Source organism: Canis lupus, chromosome 5 (assembly GCF_003254725.2).
Source record: "Canis lupus dingo isolate Sandy chromosome 5, ASM325472v2, whole genome shotgun sequence".
NCBI lineage: Eukaryota > Metazoa > Chordata > Mammalia > Carnivora > Canidae > Canis > Canis lupus.
The window spans coordinates 82,140,031-82,157,723 of record NC_064247.1 but is presented as its reverse complement, the minus strand read 5'-3'; the positions used below and the strand labels follow the sequence as shown (position 1 = coordinate 82,157,723).

The following is a 17,693-nucleotide window of genomic DNA, read 5'->3' as shown; positions in this document are numbered from 1 at the left end:
TACCCCCATCCTGTGTTTTTCAGTGCCTCTCTGTTGTCCATGGGATAATGTTCACAGTTACCTGACTGAGCAGCTGGGATAGATGGGTTGCAGACATGTTGTGGTTGAGGATGTCTAACAAGAGACCTGTGGCTTGCAGAGTTCTCTGTGGGCTCCAAGCTGGCATCCTCCCTGCAGCCCATGGCACCCACCCCGTCCTCCCCAGCACCAGCTCTGGCCTGCCATGTGTGCTTTCCTCATCCTTTGTCATTGCCCTCTTCCTTCCCTTCTCCTTTTTCACTGCCTTGAGTCTTTCCTTGATCTCCCAGGCTCTGTTCCTTGCTCTCTTAGGCTCCCAGGTCCAGGCACTGTTCCTCTATGCACACCCTATGCCCTGGCCTGTCCTTGTCTGTCGGCTAATTTGCCTCCTCCTACCTGACCTGGGGACTAGGAGAGCTTTGGCACCTCTGAATCACCACATAAAGTGCAGTGTCTGCAGGCACTCGGGCAGCCGTGCTAGGTGCTCCTAGAACTGAGGGACAGATGGACAAAGTTGGTGGACAGATAGTTTCCCAGAGCTTCTGTTGAGAAGTCCCTGGCACCTCTAATGACCTACCCAGAGATACTGTCGTCTTTTTTTCTTCCTGAAGACAGCCTCACTGCATCCTTAATCACTGTGCTCCTCGTATCTGGCTGGGATGTGCCTTTGCTGCAGGACATGCCTGGAGGCCCATGCAGGGAAAGGCATCCAGGTTTCTAGTCTCTCACCATATTGGGGAGGAAGTTAAGACTTCTGGAGGCACCTGTAGGGCTTTTGGTCAGGTGTAAGGAAGAAATTGTCTACGTGCCTCTGGTGTTTTTTCCACATTGTCCCTGGGCTAGGGTGAGCTGCTTCACCTGAAGTGGGGGGTAGGGGCTGTAGTCTGAGAACTTCAGAAAAGGAGGTAAGATTTGGAATTTTTAATTTTGTTTGGGTTTATAACAAAGTCTGTGGCTTGGCTGCTAAAACTCAGTGCTAGTAGAGGCCAGGAGAGCTCCTAATAGGGAACAAGGTGAGGCACAGGCCTTAGGTGTGAGAAGTGGGCAGAGCAAGAGGCACAAGGTCTACTCTTCCCCAGTACCAGACGCATTCCACCTGTGGGCCTGGCCTCCAGATCCAGGCCTGGCCAGGAGAGCAGGAGCTGGCATTTCCAGCGGCCTGTGGCAGCAACATAAAGCTGGAAAAGGCTCCTGCTGAGCCATAGGGCAGAGTGGGGCAGGAAGCCCGCTGGGCTTCCCTGGATTAGTCCTACCCCTAGTCCTAGAGAAAGGGGTTTATAGCTTGGGAAAGGGGCTTTGGGGGCATGTGGCAGAGGAGGGCAGGAGGCACTGAGTCAAACCAGGTCAACAGGCCAGGACTGGGGACTCTGCTGAGGCACAGGGTTGGTTGCTGACCTGGCCTAGAGCGTTATGGTCAGGTCAGCCCCTCCCATGAAGCGGGACTGGACGCAGGTCACCTGGGGCAGTTGGGCTTGGAAGCACCTGACGGCAGCCATGCTGATACGAGGGCACATGGCCACATCTAACATCTGGAGCTGCTTGCATGCTTGCCCAACGGTATCCAGAGTTCTGTGGGGAGGCCTCTGATGAGCCCCTGAGCTGGCATGGGGACCCAGCCCAGCCCCTGTACCGTGACGTCCTCAGACAACTCACTGCTCTGTGAGCTGCCCGCAGCTGGCCAGATTGAGGTGCTGCAGCCTAGGCCAGGAGCTGGCTGCCTGGGACCAGCCCTCGTTGCTGAGGAGACTGCAGTGACTCAGCACCAAGCGCTCCAGGCTGGGGCAGCCCCTGGCCACGGCCACCAAGCCCTTGTCCGTGAGTGCTGGCAATAGTCTCAGTGACAATTGCCTCAGCTCAGGGAACTGGAGCACCTGCAAGGATGGGGGTGTGGGAGGGTATAGCATGGTACTGGGCCCCAGGGCCCTTCCAGGTTCTTCCACGCCCAGCCGGAGGAATGGCAAAGCCAGAAGTAGCAGAAGCCAAAGAGAATGGAATGTTTTCCAAGCAAGAAGTGGGTTGACCTGGGCCTGGGTCTAATGCCAAGATCCTCAGCGATCCACCCCCACTGCCCCAGCCCCACACCTTGGCCAAACTGGCATCAGTTAGTTTGCTGCAGGCTGTGAGGTCCAGCTCCCGCAGGGCCCGCAGCATGAGCAGGGAAGAGCCCTGTGGCTGGGGAGAAGGGTCCTTGGGGCCCAAGGCTTGATGCTCCAGCTCTTGATGTAGCTGTGGGAAGAAGCTCCTGCTCTTCAGGTTCCTCCTGAGTTTGGCCCTCAAATGCTCCTAGACAAAAATACTTAGGAGGGGCAGGAAGGCAGCTGTGCCCAGGGCCCCCGCCACTCGCATGTCCTGTACCTGGGGCTCCTGTGTAGGTTCATCACTTGGGTCCCCCAGCCCCAGAAGCCCCCAGTCTCAGAGCTCCTTGCACCAGGCCAGGCGCAGGACTGACAGGTGGGTTAGGGAGGCACGGATGGCCTGCAGGGTCCTGTTGGTGAGGGCCACACAGGAGGATAAGTCTAGCACCGTGAGGCTTGGGCCCAGCACTGGGATGAGGGAGTACACTGAGGCATCCTAGGAGGGAAGTGGAGAAGGGAGACAGCAATGGGCAGGTGGCTTGTGCAGGGGTCCCTAGGAAGGTTCTGCCAAGGTTCCAGCCCCACAGGCAACAGGGAACTACCAGATGGTCCATGGAGGCAAGCAAAATGTCCCTGTGCTGGTAAAAGGTGGTGGTGGGGGGACACCAGGAGGAGTTTGCTGGAGGACTGAGGCCTAGATAGGCTGGGGCGGGAAGGATGCAGGTGCAAGTTTCTGAAGAACCTGCCCCGTCTGTGCTCCCAGACCTGGCTGGAGCCGTGCGCTGAGGCAGCCCTCTGACCGCAGCTTATTGGACCATCATGGACATCTGACCCTAGCTGAGCCAATCAGATGTGCTCCCTCTAGAATTTGAAGCAGAACTGTGAGGTCACCGTGGGGGTAGGGCTGCCACCTGCCAGGAGTGCCGAGCTAAGGGCAGAGTAGAGGAAGCTGGTTCATAAAGAAGTAAGAGACATAAGAACACAGGGCCCCAGGGAGAGCAGCTGAGACGCCTGGTGCTAATGGGAAGACGGGGTGGGGCAAGGCAAGAGGAGTGCCTGTGGAGGAAAGACCGAGGGACGGCTTTCAGGTTGGGAATGCCCTGGGCACATTGAGAGGCTGAAGAAACCATCCACTAAAGAGGGAAAGACTGACATTGCCAAGTTAGGGACACCGCCCAGGGGGACAGGGCTGAGCCCTACTGAAGGAACTGGCTGCAGCCAACAAATGATCGTGACTTGCAGGTCACATTACCTGGGTCAGACCTCTGGAGCAACCTCCTTGGGTAACCTCAGTAGCCATTCCCCACAGAGCCCCCTCTTGCCCTCCCTGCCTCCGGAACACCCACTGGCAGTCCTCCTACCCAGGGGGACTTACAGGGGTCTCCAAGCACCTGGTGCGGGAGGTGTGTGCCGGCTTGTGGGCTGGGCCAGCCTGGTCCCCTTGGGCCTCCCTCTATCCGGGCCCACAGTAGGGGCTGAGGAGAGGATGCTGGCAGGAGCACTGTCCGTCCAGGCTCCTCTCCCCGTGTCCTTAGCCTAGTTCTCACTGCTGTTCCCTGGCCATCAACACGGGGCAATGCCTCCTCACTGCTGCAGTTGCAGCTTCCCCAGCCCTGAGGAGGGAAAGGAGGGGATGACGGGCTCACCTTGAGTGAGGAGCAGTAGGCCAGGCTGAGGGAGGCCAAGGGGGCTGGAGCTCTGCGCCCTGAGCCCAGGGCCCGGGCCAGGCCCCACCCGCTCACCCGGCCACACTCTGCCAAGTTCAGGCTGTGCAGCTCCCGCAGGGCCCCCAGGGCTCCCCACTGTGCATCCAGTGTCCGTCAGCCGCTGCAGCTTCCTCAGGAGGAGGCACTGCAGGCACGCCAGGCCGCGGCTGATGGCCAGGAGAGCCCCGTCGGCCAGTTCTGAGCAGCCGCTGAGGTCCAGGGAGGTGAGGCCAGATTGCAGACGGCAAAGGGCAGCCACAGCCCCTGTGGAGAGGTCCTGGCAGGCACGCAGGCTCAGCTCCTTCAGCTGCAGCCCGGCCACCTGAGCCAGGGCCTTGGCAGCCTCGGGGAGCAAGCCGGTACCACTCAGGTCCAGGCCACATAGCCTACCAGCCCTTTCCTTCACAAATTGCAGCAGGTTGTGGAAGGAGAGTTGGGAGCAGGAGAAGTCTTGGGGGCCAAGAGAGCCCTGGGCTGGGCCTAGCTCAAAGGTGGGTGACAGTAGGCCAAGGAGAGGCGCTCCAGGTTGGGGGCACAGTGGCGGAGCCGGCTGAAACTGAGGTCGGTCAGGTCCCGCAGGCCAGCCAAGTTGAGCTCACGGAGGCCACTCCACACCTGCTGGACCAGCTGCGCCATCTCGGGCTGAGCCATCAGCATGCCCGATACGAAGAGGCTGTTGCAGCCACTGAGGTCAAGGATACGCAGGGCCGGGCAGCCCAGGACCAAGGCCACAAAGGACGCCTCTGTGGGGCTACCCCCACTGAGGCACAAGCTCTGCAGATGCGGGCCCAGGTGGTAGGCCACAGCCTCCAGCACCTGATGCGAAGCTGGCAAGCCATCCAGGTTGGTCAGGCCGACGCACGTGATGCCCCTGAAGCCCAGGCTCTTGATGGCCGGAAGGGAGGCAGAGGACACAGGGATGTTGTACTGCACATTTGTCTAAGGGGTGGCAGCAGGATGGGGTTAGCCCTCTGGCCTCAGAGGGTATTGGCCATCAAGTCTGGTGGCCAGTCACTCGCAGGTCAGGAAAGGGCCCTGTCACAATGGGGACCCACTGTGGTGTGCAGTGTCGTGTGTGGTTGACGGGGTGCTGGTGGGAAGGGGGAAGATGAGTCACTCTGGGGCTCAAAGGGGATGCCTGTGAGGGGAGGGCAAGAATGTTAGTGATGGATGGGACTGGATGCCTACAGAGGAGCGGGGACAGGGTAGAGAGCTGGCCTGCTGGGTATAGGGGTTTGGGATAGCCTGGAGGAGAGCCAGAAAAGCTGCTAGGGGGTAGGACTAAGTATGCTGGATCCCAAACTTTGGGACTTTCAAAAGGTGCCCTGAGACCCATGGGCTCAGCTCCCACTCCAGGGAGTCAGAGCTCAGCATTAACTAAGCAACCAGCCTCCCTCACTTTTTCAAGAGAATATAAATAGCCCTCAGAACAGCTGAAGGCAGTTAGAAGCAAAGCAGTTGTCACTCACCACGACCGTGGGTGGCCCAGGTGCCAGAGGCCTAGGTCAGGCAGTGAGCCCTAGATCCCCTGGTGGCCTTAGTATCTCAGCCACATGAATGTTTGCAAAAAGGGGTTTTGTGTATGTGTGTACCAACACGTGTGAGCCCCGCAGGCTCCAGAGTTCAAGAAGTGCTTGTGACCCCTGGGGCTCATCTCTGGAGGGTCTGTCTTACCTGTCCAGATAAGGAAGGAGAAGCCTCCCACTTCTGTGGGATCTCAAGAGGATGAATCTTGATGTGCCAAGAGTGTGGGGCTGTCCTTGCTATAGGGGAACAGGGGAATGAGAGTGGGAAATCCATGACTGGTGTGGGGTGGAGCCTGGAGGTGGGCTCAGGGCTAAGTTGGGGAGATAGCCTGGCTTGTCTAGGAATTTAGGGAACCCCAGTTTTCATAGGACCTTCCACGATTTTGTGCCAGAGGGGAGTTATACCAGGTGTGGGGGAGGGAGAGGAGGGCTTGGCTTCTCATCTGCTCTTGATGGATGGCTAGGTTGCTGGCAAATGGTTCTAAAGGCTCTTGTTTTAATGTATCAACATGATCCTGATGCAGGAAAGGAAGCTCTCTAAAATATCTGTCCTGTCAGTCCCTGCAATAACAAGCTAATGCTCCCTGATTCTACCCCACAGAACGTCATCAAAGGGATTCAGAAAGGTAGAAATGACACATAATATGCACTCCTGCAAGATACTTATTAACACGATTCTCCCAGGAAGACACAGGAATCCCATTCCTGCGTGGAGAAACCAGGCTGACTTCTGCCACGGAGAGAAGCAGCTCCTATAGCTGCCATCATGGGAAAGAACGTGTGGGAAGAAATGGGGGTCAGCTTCTGCCGGCTTCCACAGGAATCAGGGCTCAAACCAGGCTCCCTATCCAGACCCCATCCCGGGATGTGGTCCTTGTGGAAGAGAGGAACACTTCCCACAGCTCCCCCTCGTGGACGCTGGGAGGCAGCGGACTAGTGGGAACCGCAAGGGCCTGGGTCCCTCTCTCAGATTTAGGGAGAGAGAGAAGATCCCAGTGGGCGGGGAAGGTGATTCAAGGCGAGGCAAAGATCTGGGAGGAAAGGTTTTAGAAGGAGGGGTAAAGCCGACCTCCAGCCGTTTCCAGGCCCTGCCGACAGAGGGGCCAGTGTGATGATGGAGAGTGAGCTGTGGCTGCAAGTGCAAGACAGGGCCCGTAGCTGGTTGCTGAGGCAGCGCCACCCCTGCCATCATGTTGTGTCCCTCCCCCCACACTCCAGCAACCACAGTCCTTCATTTCCTTCCTTCCTGAGCCATGGGGGCCAGGAATGTTCTCATGTTCTCCCCTCTCCCACTGCCTCCCTATGAACAAGGTAGATGAGCAGCTGAGTGGGGGAGCACCGGCCATCAACCTAGAGTCCAAGTCCAGGGCTGACTGGTGGCAGGAAAACCCCCCAAATATAGGGGCAGAGCTTGGTCTAAAGGCTTTCCAGCAGCTGTTGGGAGATGTATGAGAGTGTGTGTTGAGATTTGAGACCGCCTCCCTGCTCCCCACTGTTTTCTGTGGGGAAGGGACAGCCTCTAAAGCATCATCCAGGTGGTCTGCCCTGGACTCCAAGTGCAGGTGCCCAGGAGCAGCCCTTTCGGGATACCAATCATCTGTGGGGAGCAGAACAGCAGAAGGAGGAGGCTGCTGAGTTGTGGTCTTTGGCCCCAGTGTAGGAGGGCCCTTCCTCGGCCCAAGGGAGATGCTTCTAGAGGTCCAAAGGAGGACTGTAAGCTCTAGCTTCAGCTGCCCTGTCCACAGAGGAGCCAAACAGCGCCCCCCCCTCCTTTCCCAATGCTGGCCTCCTAAGAGTAAATACCAAGTCATTTGGGAAGTGCCCTAAATCTGCTAAAAGGGACACACATCCCTTGACTGTGAGAGGCCAGGATTTCATTGTACCTTGTGAAGCCCTGAGCTGAGACTGTGGGCTTGTGTGCAGACTTGGAAAGCCATCTGATAGAGGAATGGCTGTCCTATCTGCTGGCACAGGAATCATATATTTTCTTCTGGAGAACAAAAGAAAATGTAGGCCCAGGCACCCATGGGCTTTAGTCTCTAGAGAAGAGTTAGACCTTGGGGTCATTTCCAGTGGCTCCGCTGGCCCTTTATAAATCCCCCAGGTAGGAGAAGGCAGTGGAGAGCAGAAGCTGAGTGGTCCAGAGCTTCTTCATGGTGACCAGCCCAGGAGCAGACAACCAGGGCTCTCCCCAAAATGTGCAGAGCCTGGGTGTGTGCGGTGGCGGCGGGGGGAGGGGATCTCCCTTATCTACCTTCTTATTTGAGAAAAAAATATGCTTAAGTGGGGGCAAGTCACAGAGAATAAGAAGTCACCAGTCCAGCACCCTCGCCTGGCCTGGTGAGGCCTAAACCCCAGCCATGCCTTGGTGAGCCAGAATCTTCGGTAGCACCTACTAGCAGGGGGCACTATTTCCTTACCATCTGGGCCCTGGGAGATGGCTCTTGCCAATAAGTTCTATAAACTACTCTCTGGGGTATGGTGGTGGTGGGATGTCAGCAGAGCCCTAGGTGCCATGTACCCGTGGCCTGGCCTTCCAGTGCTCCCAGCCCAGGTGGGGCTGAGTTCTGCAGAGGCACCCACAGGCCTTCATCGGCATCCCATCTAGAGCTCACGGTTAGCTGGAGCAGCCCCGGTGCCAACATGGTAGGCTCTACGGTCTCGGACTCTGACCCTGGCCTCCTCGTCTTCACTCTCTTATTCTATGCCAGTCTACTCCCAACTGCCCACTTTGCTTCTCCTGCCCTCTCATTCTTTGCTGGACTCCAAGAACCTCTCCCCTGACCACCTCCCTTTGGGGTCCTGTGGCCCTGCCCCTGCCATGCTGCTGTGCCCCTTCTTCTTGCCCTGCACCCCCCACCCCCCTGCAAGGCATTATGGAACCGCTGCCTCCTCTTGGTTTGTGCTTGGGGTACAGAACTCATTTGTGGAAGCCACAGACTCCCCTCTCGCCTCCCCCCCTGCCACCTCCACCCCTGGCTCTCTTATCCCCCTCAAGGTTTCTCTCCAAGCTCACCATTCTCTCCAGCCCCTGATGCAAAGGTGGCATCCTCCCCTTATTCCGACCTTTGACCTTCACAGAGAAGACCTGTTCTGTTTCAAAAAGAAGCCAAAGCCACCATGTGAGAAGACGCTCCCTTTGCCCTGCTCACATCTACCAGCCAGCTCCCGGCAGGACCCATCCTAACTAATCTCCTTCTTTCTGCTCTCCTAATCCCCTTTTCTCCACTTACTGGGCCTGCCCCCACCTTCTCCTATAGGAACCCACAGTCCCTGCCGTTCACTGCTCCTTCCTCAGTTTACAAATACCCCGGAGTCATAACTAACAAAAGGCCTCCTTTGGTCCTACACCTTCTCTTCTCACCACTCCTGCTTCTCCCCTTTCCTTGGCACTCAGGCCTCTTGGCACGCCCACAGCATGCAGCCACCTTGTTACCTCTTGCCTCACCCACTCACCCCTCCATCACTGCCCCCACAGAATCTCTCATTCCTGGCAACAGCTCCCTGCCAGCATGGTCATCAACATCTGGGGGCTCCTCTGTAGGCCTCCCACGAGTATCCTTTCTTCCACACCACCTCCTACAGATGGCCAATCTCCCCCGTGCTATCTCCCACTGGGGATTCCATGGTTCTGCCTGCCTGGCTCTCCTCCTATCTTCTTGCCTGCTCCCCATCAGCCTCTTTTGGGGCCACCAAAGAAGAGAGGGACCCAATCCACAGAGGAGTGAGCTCCACCAAAGGGGTATATTCCACCCCACCACACATGCACACACATGCCCACACTATCTGTTGCCCTCACGTGCACCCTGGCAGACTGCACTTCATCCCATTCCAACTACTTTATTTGCAGTCCACATCTTTTTTCCAGAAAGCAGACCCTGGGAACCTGAGGGACCTTGCCAGATACACGGAGGCAACACACATCTGAATTCACTGTCTTGTCCCCTGGCGCTGCCCCTTCTCCTAAACTCTCAGTGCCCTCTACCAGGTCACCAAAGTCAGAGATTGGGGAGCCATTCTAGACCCTCCCTTACTCTGCACACCCAGTGACCAAAGTCCCTTGCATCTCATCTCCCCTAGACACTGCAGCCTGTCCCTTGGCTCCTGCCCCACTGCTCTTGCCTTAGTTCAGGTTCTGGTATTGTCTCTCAGAAATACATTATAGCAGTTTCCCCTTCTGAGGGTCCTGGCCCCAGGTCTTTCTGGCTCCAATCTAGCCTTGGTACTGTCACCAGATGATTCTTACAGAAGGCAAACTGTGCTCTTCAACCCCCTGATGATTCTCTCCTCCGCGGGCTGGAGGCTGAGCTCCCAGCCAGCACTGGAGCCCTGCCTACTTCAAGAGCTCCAGCTTACCCTTGCCCGCCCCCTTCCTCCCCAGCCCTGGCTCTGGGAATGGCAGCTTCTGATGGTTGTCTTATGCTGCCAGGCCTCTGCTTGGCTGCTTTTTCTGTTTGGTCATAGGGCTAGGGTGGCACCTACTCTCCTACTTGTCTATTTAGCAAATATTTATTCCTTTTTCTAGGTTCAGCACAAGCATCCCCTTCTCCATGAAGTCTTTCCTGAATCTTCTCTCCATCCCCCGTGTGCTACACAGGACTTTGAGTGTGGTACCCCTACTCACTCCTTTTGGCTTGTGCTTACCTCCCTCTTACTACCAACTCTCAAGTGCTGTGCACAGGGTGAGGCACAGACAGGCAGCATCCATCTGAGTGAGTGAGGCCTCTGTGAGCAGCTCTGGTAACTTGCCCTTCTGCCCTGTGAATATTCCAAGCCTCTGTGTTGAGACTCTGGCCTCTACCTCTCTTCTCCCTCCCCTAAGACAATGTGGCCTCCAAATTTGCTCAGCAAAGAGGCCACAAACCTCAGAGGAACTTCCTCAGCAAACCGTGCCACACTGCCGCTCCCACCTCTCCATGTCCTGCGCAGGAGGGGTGACATCCTCTCCACCCTATCCAAGACCAGGCCTTGTATTACCTCAGGTGGCATCCTCTATTTCTCACGTCTCTTCTTCATGCATTCACATTCACCCCTCCTCTATGACTCTCCTCAGCATATAAACACATTTGAGATTTCTCCCATTGAAAATTCTTTGTCGAATCCCCTCAACCTCTCATTATTGCCCTATTTATTTCCTTCCTCTCCTGGGGAAATTTCTTGCAAAAGAGGTCATTTTCTACATGTCCCTTCTTATCTCATTCACTCTTCCACCCTCCTGGCTTTTTCCCCCAGATATCAAATGTTGCTGAAGTCACTGGGGACCTCCCTGGACCTCAGACATCATGGACACTATCCGTTCTTTATTTTCTGGACTCTTCATGGGATTTGGCACTGTTAGTCATCCACTCAGTCCTGTAAAGCTCTCCACTTTAGATCCCTGGCATCTCTTCTGTAGGTGCCTCCTCCTTCCCATGCCCTTGGACTGGTGTACTCCTCTGGGGTATTCTGTGACTTGCTGTTCCTATGGCTTTTCATGTGCTTCCTGGGAGATGTGACTTAGATCCATGGTTTCAACCTCCCCTCATTCTTAGTGATACCCAACTCTGTATTTAATATCTAGACCCTTCTCTTGAATTCTTCACTCAGAAATCCAACAACCAACTGTCTCTCACCATTTAGATGCCTCACACTTCAAATTTTCAACAAGTCCAAATCAAATTTCTTTAGACACTAAGCTCAGTGACATTAGATAGATAACGTGACAACAGACCCTACTTTTATACACACATTTAATATATGACAGAGGAGGAGTCCAACACAGCAGGAAAGAGGAAGATTATATGTAAATGGTATTAGGGCTATTTGAAAACTCATCAGTTTAGCTTCTTACCTCAGATCATAAATCAAAATAAATTTCACCAATTAAAAAATTACTATAAAAATTCAAGCCATAAAACAGAATAAACAATTTTGTTGTGAACCTAAAACCTCTCTAAAAAATTGAGTCTAAGTAAAAAAAAAAAAGGAAGAGAAATTTGAGTGTACATTGAACATTGAATCACTGAAGAGGTAAGGGGTCTCCAAGTTTAAAAAGCAATGGAAGAAATAAGAAAGCAAAAGATGTTTAGAATCAACAACATAGAAATTTAACCTCTGTATCTCAGAAATAAGCATGTATCTACAAATCAAATACAAAGGCAAATATATTAGGAATATGTTTCAATAAATATCTAAAAGATTCATCTCTTTAATGTATAAAAGGTTCATACAAACTGATAAGAAAAATACTAAGATGCCAATGGTTAAATGGATAAAATCCATGAATAAACAAGAGAGGGAAATACAAATGGTCAGCTAATGAGAAAACTCAGGAGTAATTAAAGAGGTCAAAATGAAAATAAGGAGCGGTCACTGCTTGCCCTTCAAACTGTCACAGATGTGTACGTTCATCTCCTAGCTGGGCTGTCTCCCTACACCCTGACTCACCCTCTCCAGTCCATTCAGCACGGCAGAGTTCTAAGACACATCACATCATATCACTCCCCTGCCTTAACATTCCTTTAAAGGCTGCGTGATGGTCAATAGGATGGAGCCTTAGCACTAGTGCCAGCCTTTGGTTTGACCCCTCTCCGGCCTCATCTCCCATCACTTCTACACACATTTTAGTTCTAGTCATATGGAACTTGTGTGGTTGTTACCAGAACTATTTCATATTTCACATCTTGGTGCCTTTACCTGTGCTGTCATCAGTGCTGGAAGACCAACCTTCACCCTCATCCTATGCCATCAGGAAGCCTTCCCTGACGCTGCTGGTCTCCTCTGGATGTCCTTCTTCCTGTTCTAGTGGCACCCATCATTCCAGTGTCACAGCATCAAGCACATGATATCATGGTCACCCATGTCCTTGTCTTTCTCCTTCACTGGGGTAGGGGACTATGTCTTACTCATCTGTAGAGTCTAGGCACTGTACCCAGAGTCAAGTGTGTATGAATGTAATGTATGTCTATGTATGCATGGATGGATGAATGAATGGACTATGTATAAGCAGGGCCACGGGGAAACTGAAGTGAGATACAACTGAGAATGGGCCAGGTGAGGGTGGCCACCTTACCTCCCGAAGGGCATTCTGGGCTGCAGAGTACCAAGCCCGACTCACGAGGGAGGCCTCTTTCTGATCTGACAGAGGCAGGAAGATCAGAATATATGTGAGCATCTGAGGGGAAAAGACAGAGGGCATTGGGAACTGTTAGAGCTGAGGGCCTTTGGAACCCTCTCCAGCTCATAGTACCATCACTCTAAGGGGACTGAGACACTGGCTTCTATCTAGTTCATCTTGAATCCTAAGCTTCGTGGGGTCTTCACTTGGCTCTCCAGCCTCTGAGCATCTTTACTGTGAACAAACCATTCCCGAGCCCTGCCTGGATGCAGGTTTGTACAGACTGATAAAAAGCAAACTTCCCACTCAGTTTGGTAAAAAGAGCCTGAGCATTAAGACCAGGTAAACCTAGTTCAAATCCTTACTCTATCATCAACTGACCTCTCTGAGCCTTTCTTTTTCTAATCTGTAAAATGGCAATCATAGCAAGATTTAAATGGGTTGTGGTGAGAATTTAAGAACAGTAAAGTGTTTTGCACAAGACCTAGGACACAGTAGGTCAGGTGTCCTTCTCTGAACTTTGGAAATCACACCCCTTCCTCCTGCCCTCACAGATCAGGCTCTGGGTCCTCCCTCTTTTCCCATCTTCTCCACTGCCTTCTCAGCTGGCTGTTAAGATATGATCCCAGCAGGGCCCAGCCCAGGTGCTCAGGCCCTCCCTCCACCTATGGCCTATGAGGTTGGGGATCATGAGGTTGGGGGCCCTATCAGGGATTGGGGAGGGAGTCACTGGTGAGGCAAAGAATGACTTAATATTAACTATTATTTTCTTCTGAAATCGTCCCTCATGGGCTCTTAAGAAACTCTGTTTTCTAGAGCTCCACCCTTCACTCTAATTGCCCTATTTCTGGATTCTTCTGTGGCTTCCAGGGCTCAGACCTGGGTCTTTCAATCTTTTACTTCCTGGGATAATAAATTCATTTGCATGGCTTCAACGGTTACCTCTACACATAAAACCAACAATTCAATATCCCCATATCGTCTCATCATTCATGTGATAGTCTGGTGTTGCCAATTGTCCACAGGGTCCATCATCTAAATGTTTTACCATCACCTTCATCTCAACTAAAATTCATATTCTTAGTCCAAAGCATCCCTTCCTCCCAATTTTCCAGCATCTGAGCTTCAATGCCAATAGTGCATCTTGCCTGAAGATCCTGATAATACTAACTCTTTATGCTCTTCTGTCCTTTTCTGTCAGATACACATGTACAACACAGGCTTAGGCCAGGATAACACAGACTCATTCAAATCCCAGCTCTACTACTTCCAAGCTGTGTGACCTGTGTGACCTGTGTGACCTGATGCAAGGTAACTGACTTATCTGAGCTTCAGTTTCCATACCGTGTGTGTGTGTGTGTGTGTGTGTGTGTGTGTATTTAATAGAGATGATGTGCTTGACATCTAGATGTTCCATAAATGATTGCTGGATTGCTGTTACAAATATTTCTACCTTTGAAATTTTAGCACCTCAATAGCCCAGAACTTTATCACCCCAGACCTGGATTCCTTCTGCAGTCTCCCACCTGACCTCCCTGCCTCCAGGCTCAGCCTGGCTAGTCATTCTGCACACTGTGACAAGGTTAATTTTCCTAAAAAACAGCTTTCAATCTTAGCACGTCCCTGATGAAAACCCTCAGGGTACTCCAGTGCCCTCAGGACAAAATCTCCACTCTTGGGTCAGCACTGGCTAGGCCCTACACCTGACTGGACCCCTGAACCCGGAGCTTCCCCAGTTCATTATTCCCACTGTCCTACAACCATACCATGCTTGTTACATTTTGCCTGTGTGGGCCTCTTTCCGGGAATGCCCTTCCTTGACCTTGACCTCACCAGCCCCCTTTCTTTGATCCCTAGCGCACAGAAGGTACTCAGCCAATACTTACTGGATTGAATTAAAGATGGACAGTCCTCCATCCCTATTTTCACCAAAGCCCTCTACCTCAATTTTCACCAAAGGTTTGCTCAGGGAAGGAGTGGGGAAAATAAAGCAGATCATTACTGAGAGGACTGGGGAGAACTGCCTTCGGGGCCAGGAGAGCTAGGCATGGGGAAGAGAATATTGATGGGATTGGGATTCACTAAACCCCCAACCCCAGGGGGAGGCAGGGAAGCCTGTCTAAGCCAGTTAAGACAGTGGCCATCCTGTCTTCTGGAGGCTCAGCAACCAGCCCAAAAAACAAAGGGAGAGGGCAACAAACCTATCCTCATTGAGAGGAGGGAACATGATTCTTTGAGCTGAGAAGGGGGGTGGCTTTTCTAGAGGGAAGATGAGGCAATGATAAGGATGGAGTCACCATCCCATGAACCCCATCCTAAGGAGCTACTATTAGATATGACTGGTCATTCCTGGGATCTATGTAGTAGACATTCTCCAGGGTGCAGGAGATAAAAGATGCCAGGCAGTGGGCTAAAGGGGGTGGGAGCTGTCCTCTTCTTGCTAAGGGTAAGGAGCAGCATTCCAGGGCTGATGAGGAATGGGTGGCTTGTCTCCCGTGGGCAGCAGCGGGAGCTGCCAACTCTCAAGGCAAAAGGGACAGAGAGGCCATCCCAAGAGGCCACTGGGAACAAAATCTGTTTTCTTTCTCCGGCCAATGGCGGCAGAGTGGTCCTGTTCCAGGCTAAGGAAAAAGAGCAAACATCCCATAGGGTGAAGGACTCATTACTATGGGCCGAGGGAGTAGGGAGCAGGCCTGTCCTCTGTGAAGTAATTCAGCGACTGTGCTCAGAGTTGATGGGGGCGGGGAATCGGTCTCCCACTGCCAGGGGGAGGGGACTGCCGCCTTTCGGCACAGAGGGAATGGAGTGATCACCCCAAGGGGTCAAAGAGAATAAAATCGGTTACCCTTCGGGGACGAGGGGATGGAACGGACATATTCCACAACTGAGGGGGAGGGGCGGCCATCTCTAGAGAAGGGAGTAGGCAGAGACACTGTCCTCGCTGAGGTGACAGGGCAGCCACCTCGTGGGGCCGATGGAGGAGAGGACGGTTCCCCCAAGCTAAGGGGATGGGGTGGCCCAAAGGCGGGGCCGTTACCCATAGCCTGCAGGTCCTGGGATCTGTCGGGCAGGTCGTTCCCGCCAGGCAGGCGGAGCCGGGCGAGCTGACAGCCCCTCCCCACAGCCCGGGACCCCGAGGGCGGAGCCTGTCCCAAGCTAGGCCTGAGGGCCGCCTCCTCTCACCTCCAGGGGCAGCGACTCCGCCATCGCATCCCTGCCGCCTCCGCCCCCGTGCAAGGCTTTCTGGGAAGTGTAGTCCTACGGACTGAGGGAGGGGGGAGGGCCTTGGGAAGGAAGCGGACCGTCCCCACTTCCGTCACAGTTGTGACGATTTGGGTCTGCACCGGAAGTGCCTTTGCTGCCGATGTGGTACCTACTGACCGCGGTTTCAGTCGCTCTCCCTCGTTTTCCTCGCTGGCTGTTTGCGTCGCGCTATGGCGGTAAGGAGGGCGGGGAGGGCGGGGTTCGCTACGGCGAGGATTCCCGGGCCGGGGAGACTGAAAACAAAGGAGAGACATCGAGGGAAGCGGGTCTGCCAGAGGGGGGCGCCCTGCAGCGGCCAGATGGCACTAGAGCTAGCGGGGAAATAGAGCGGCGCACCGCCATACCAGAAGTGCAGCGGGTGGGGAGTGGGCGTCAGTGCCAGACGGTACCAGGCCGGGCCGCAGGCCTTAGGGGTGTTGCACAAATGGTGTCAGCCCTAAGCAGGATGGACTAGAGGAGGGGTGGACATCCCAAGGATTGTGCTAGATTTGAGCACCATGGGGACCTGGCTTAAGTGCAGGTGTAATTGTGTACCTGACCAGGCTGGTGGGGAGGGTGAGGAGGACCCTGGCTGAGGAGGGCTCTGATAGCATTTTACCATCCCTCTGCAGCCCAAGGGCAAAGTGGGCACCAGAGGGAAGAAGCAGATATTTGAAGAGAACAGAGAGACTCTGAAGTTCTATCTGCGGATCATACTGGGGGCCAATGTAAGTGCCTACCTCCTTCTGTGCCCACCCGAGATCCCAGAGTCAGCTCTGGTGTGTGTTGGGTGTCCGGGGTAGAGGGGGGTATATGACAGCCATGTGTAGTTTTCCAGAAGAAAACTACAATTAAAATGAAAGGAGAATGAATCCTGGCACAAAGAAATTGCGGAGTAGTCAAACCCAAACCAAACCAAAAACGAAATGAGAGTTTGAGGCTCAAATAGACTTGAACCCATCCTTTCCTGGGCTGACATATCAGAGGGGGGTCTGGGTACTCAGAACTTAGGGAACAGTTCCTTTTCCCCCCACCAACCCTATGAGTAACAACCTCTTTCCACAGCCTGGCCTAACTCTTGGTCAGAGTCCAGGAAGGCCCATGGTTTAGGGCAGCTTTTGATCCCAGCCTGATCATGTATCTGCTTACAGGCCATTTACTGTCTTGTGACCTTGGTGTTCTTCTATTCATCTGCCTCATTTTGGGCCTGGGTAAGTGTCCCCCAGCCTGGGAAGTGGATAAGCAGATAGGATTACTGGCTGGCCTGTGATACCATTCTTATTCTGCAGATGGCCTTGGGCTTTAGTCTGGCAGTATATGGGGCCAGCTACCACTCTATGAGCTCGATGGCACGGGCAGCCTTTTCTGAGGATGGGGCCCTGATGGATGGTGGAATGGACCTCAACATGGAGCAGGGCATGGCAGAGTGAGTGTCCCCCGCTGCCAGCCCAGGTGAGCGGCCCCCGGGCTGGGGTCTTGGGGCCCAGATAGCCCAAGACCCACAACTGCCCACAACTTGAAGAGGATAGAAGAACTGGGGCCCATCTACTATTTTTGGGCCTTGCAGCCTCCCTTCTGTCCACAGGCACCTTAAGGATGTGATCCTACTGACAGCCATCGTGCAGGTGCTCAGCTGCTTCTCCCTCTACATCTGGTCCTTCTGGCTTCTGGTGCGTGGGTTGTAGGGCTCCCAAGAAGGGGCTGGAACATCTAACCCTTCTCTTCTTTCATTTCCTGCACCTGGCTTCAAGTTACCTTTTCTTTCCTAGGCTCCGGGCCGGGCCCTTTACCTCCTCTGGGTGAATGTGCTGGGCCCGTGGTTCACAGCAGACAGTGGCACCCCAGCACCAGAGCACAATGAGAAACGGCAGCGCCGACAGGAGCGGCGGCAGATGAAGCGGTTATAGCCATCAACGTTTTGGCCACAGGCTGCATGGCCCCCATGCCAGGAGCAAGGAGGGCCTAGTCCAAGGCCCAAAAGCAGTCTAAGGTATAGGATTGTTGAATAAATGGCTCAGAATGTGGCTAA

General features: G+C 53.8%; 1 protein-coding gene and 1 long non-coding RNA gene across 22 annotated transcripts in view; one reads left to right on the top strand and one right to left on the bottom strand.

Moving 5' to 3' along the window:
- The window catches only part of LOC118354682 (uncharacterized), a 21,686-nt gene extending 5,963 nt beyond the window's left edge, over positions 1-15,723 (bottom strand). For 2 of the 19 annotated variants that reach the window (XR_007410518.1, XR_007410531.1), the window contains exons 1-6: positions 15,605-15,723; positions 12,377-12,478; positions 8,342-8,418; positions 3,740-5,562; positions 596-2,589; positions 415-511 (exon numbers count right to left, since the gene is read on the bottom strand). This is a non-coding gene — a long non-coding RNA (uncharacterized LOC118354682). The other 17 variants (XR_007410535.1, XR_007410533.1, XR_007410527.1 and 14 more) reach the window with 17 other exon arrangements.
- Positions 15,703-17,693, top strand: TMEM208 (transmembrane protein 208). 3 transcript variants are annotated; one of them, XM_025426473.3, is made up of 6 exons: positions 15,703-15,861; positions 16,297-16,392; positions 16,816-16,875; positions 16,954-17,090; positions 17,250-17,334; positions 17,434-17,693. In XM_025426473.3, the coding sequence occupies exons 1-6, from the start codon at positions 15,856-15,858 to the stop codon at positions 17,569-17,571; spliced, it is 522 nt and encodes a 173-aa protein (XP_025282258.1). In that variant the 5' UTR covers positions 15,703-15,855; the 3' UTR covers positions 17,572-17,693. The 3 variants fall into 3 exon arrangements, with proteins under 3 accessions (XP_025282258.1, XP_048965651.1, XP_025282260.1); XM_049109694.1 differs by lacking the exon at positions 16,297-16,392 and having other exon boundaries at positions 15,761-15,861; XM_025426475.3 differs by lacking the exon at positions 15,703-15,861 and having other exon boundaries at positions 16,730-16,875.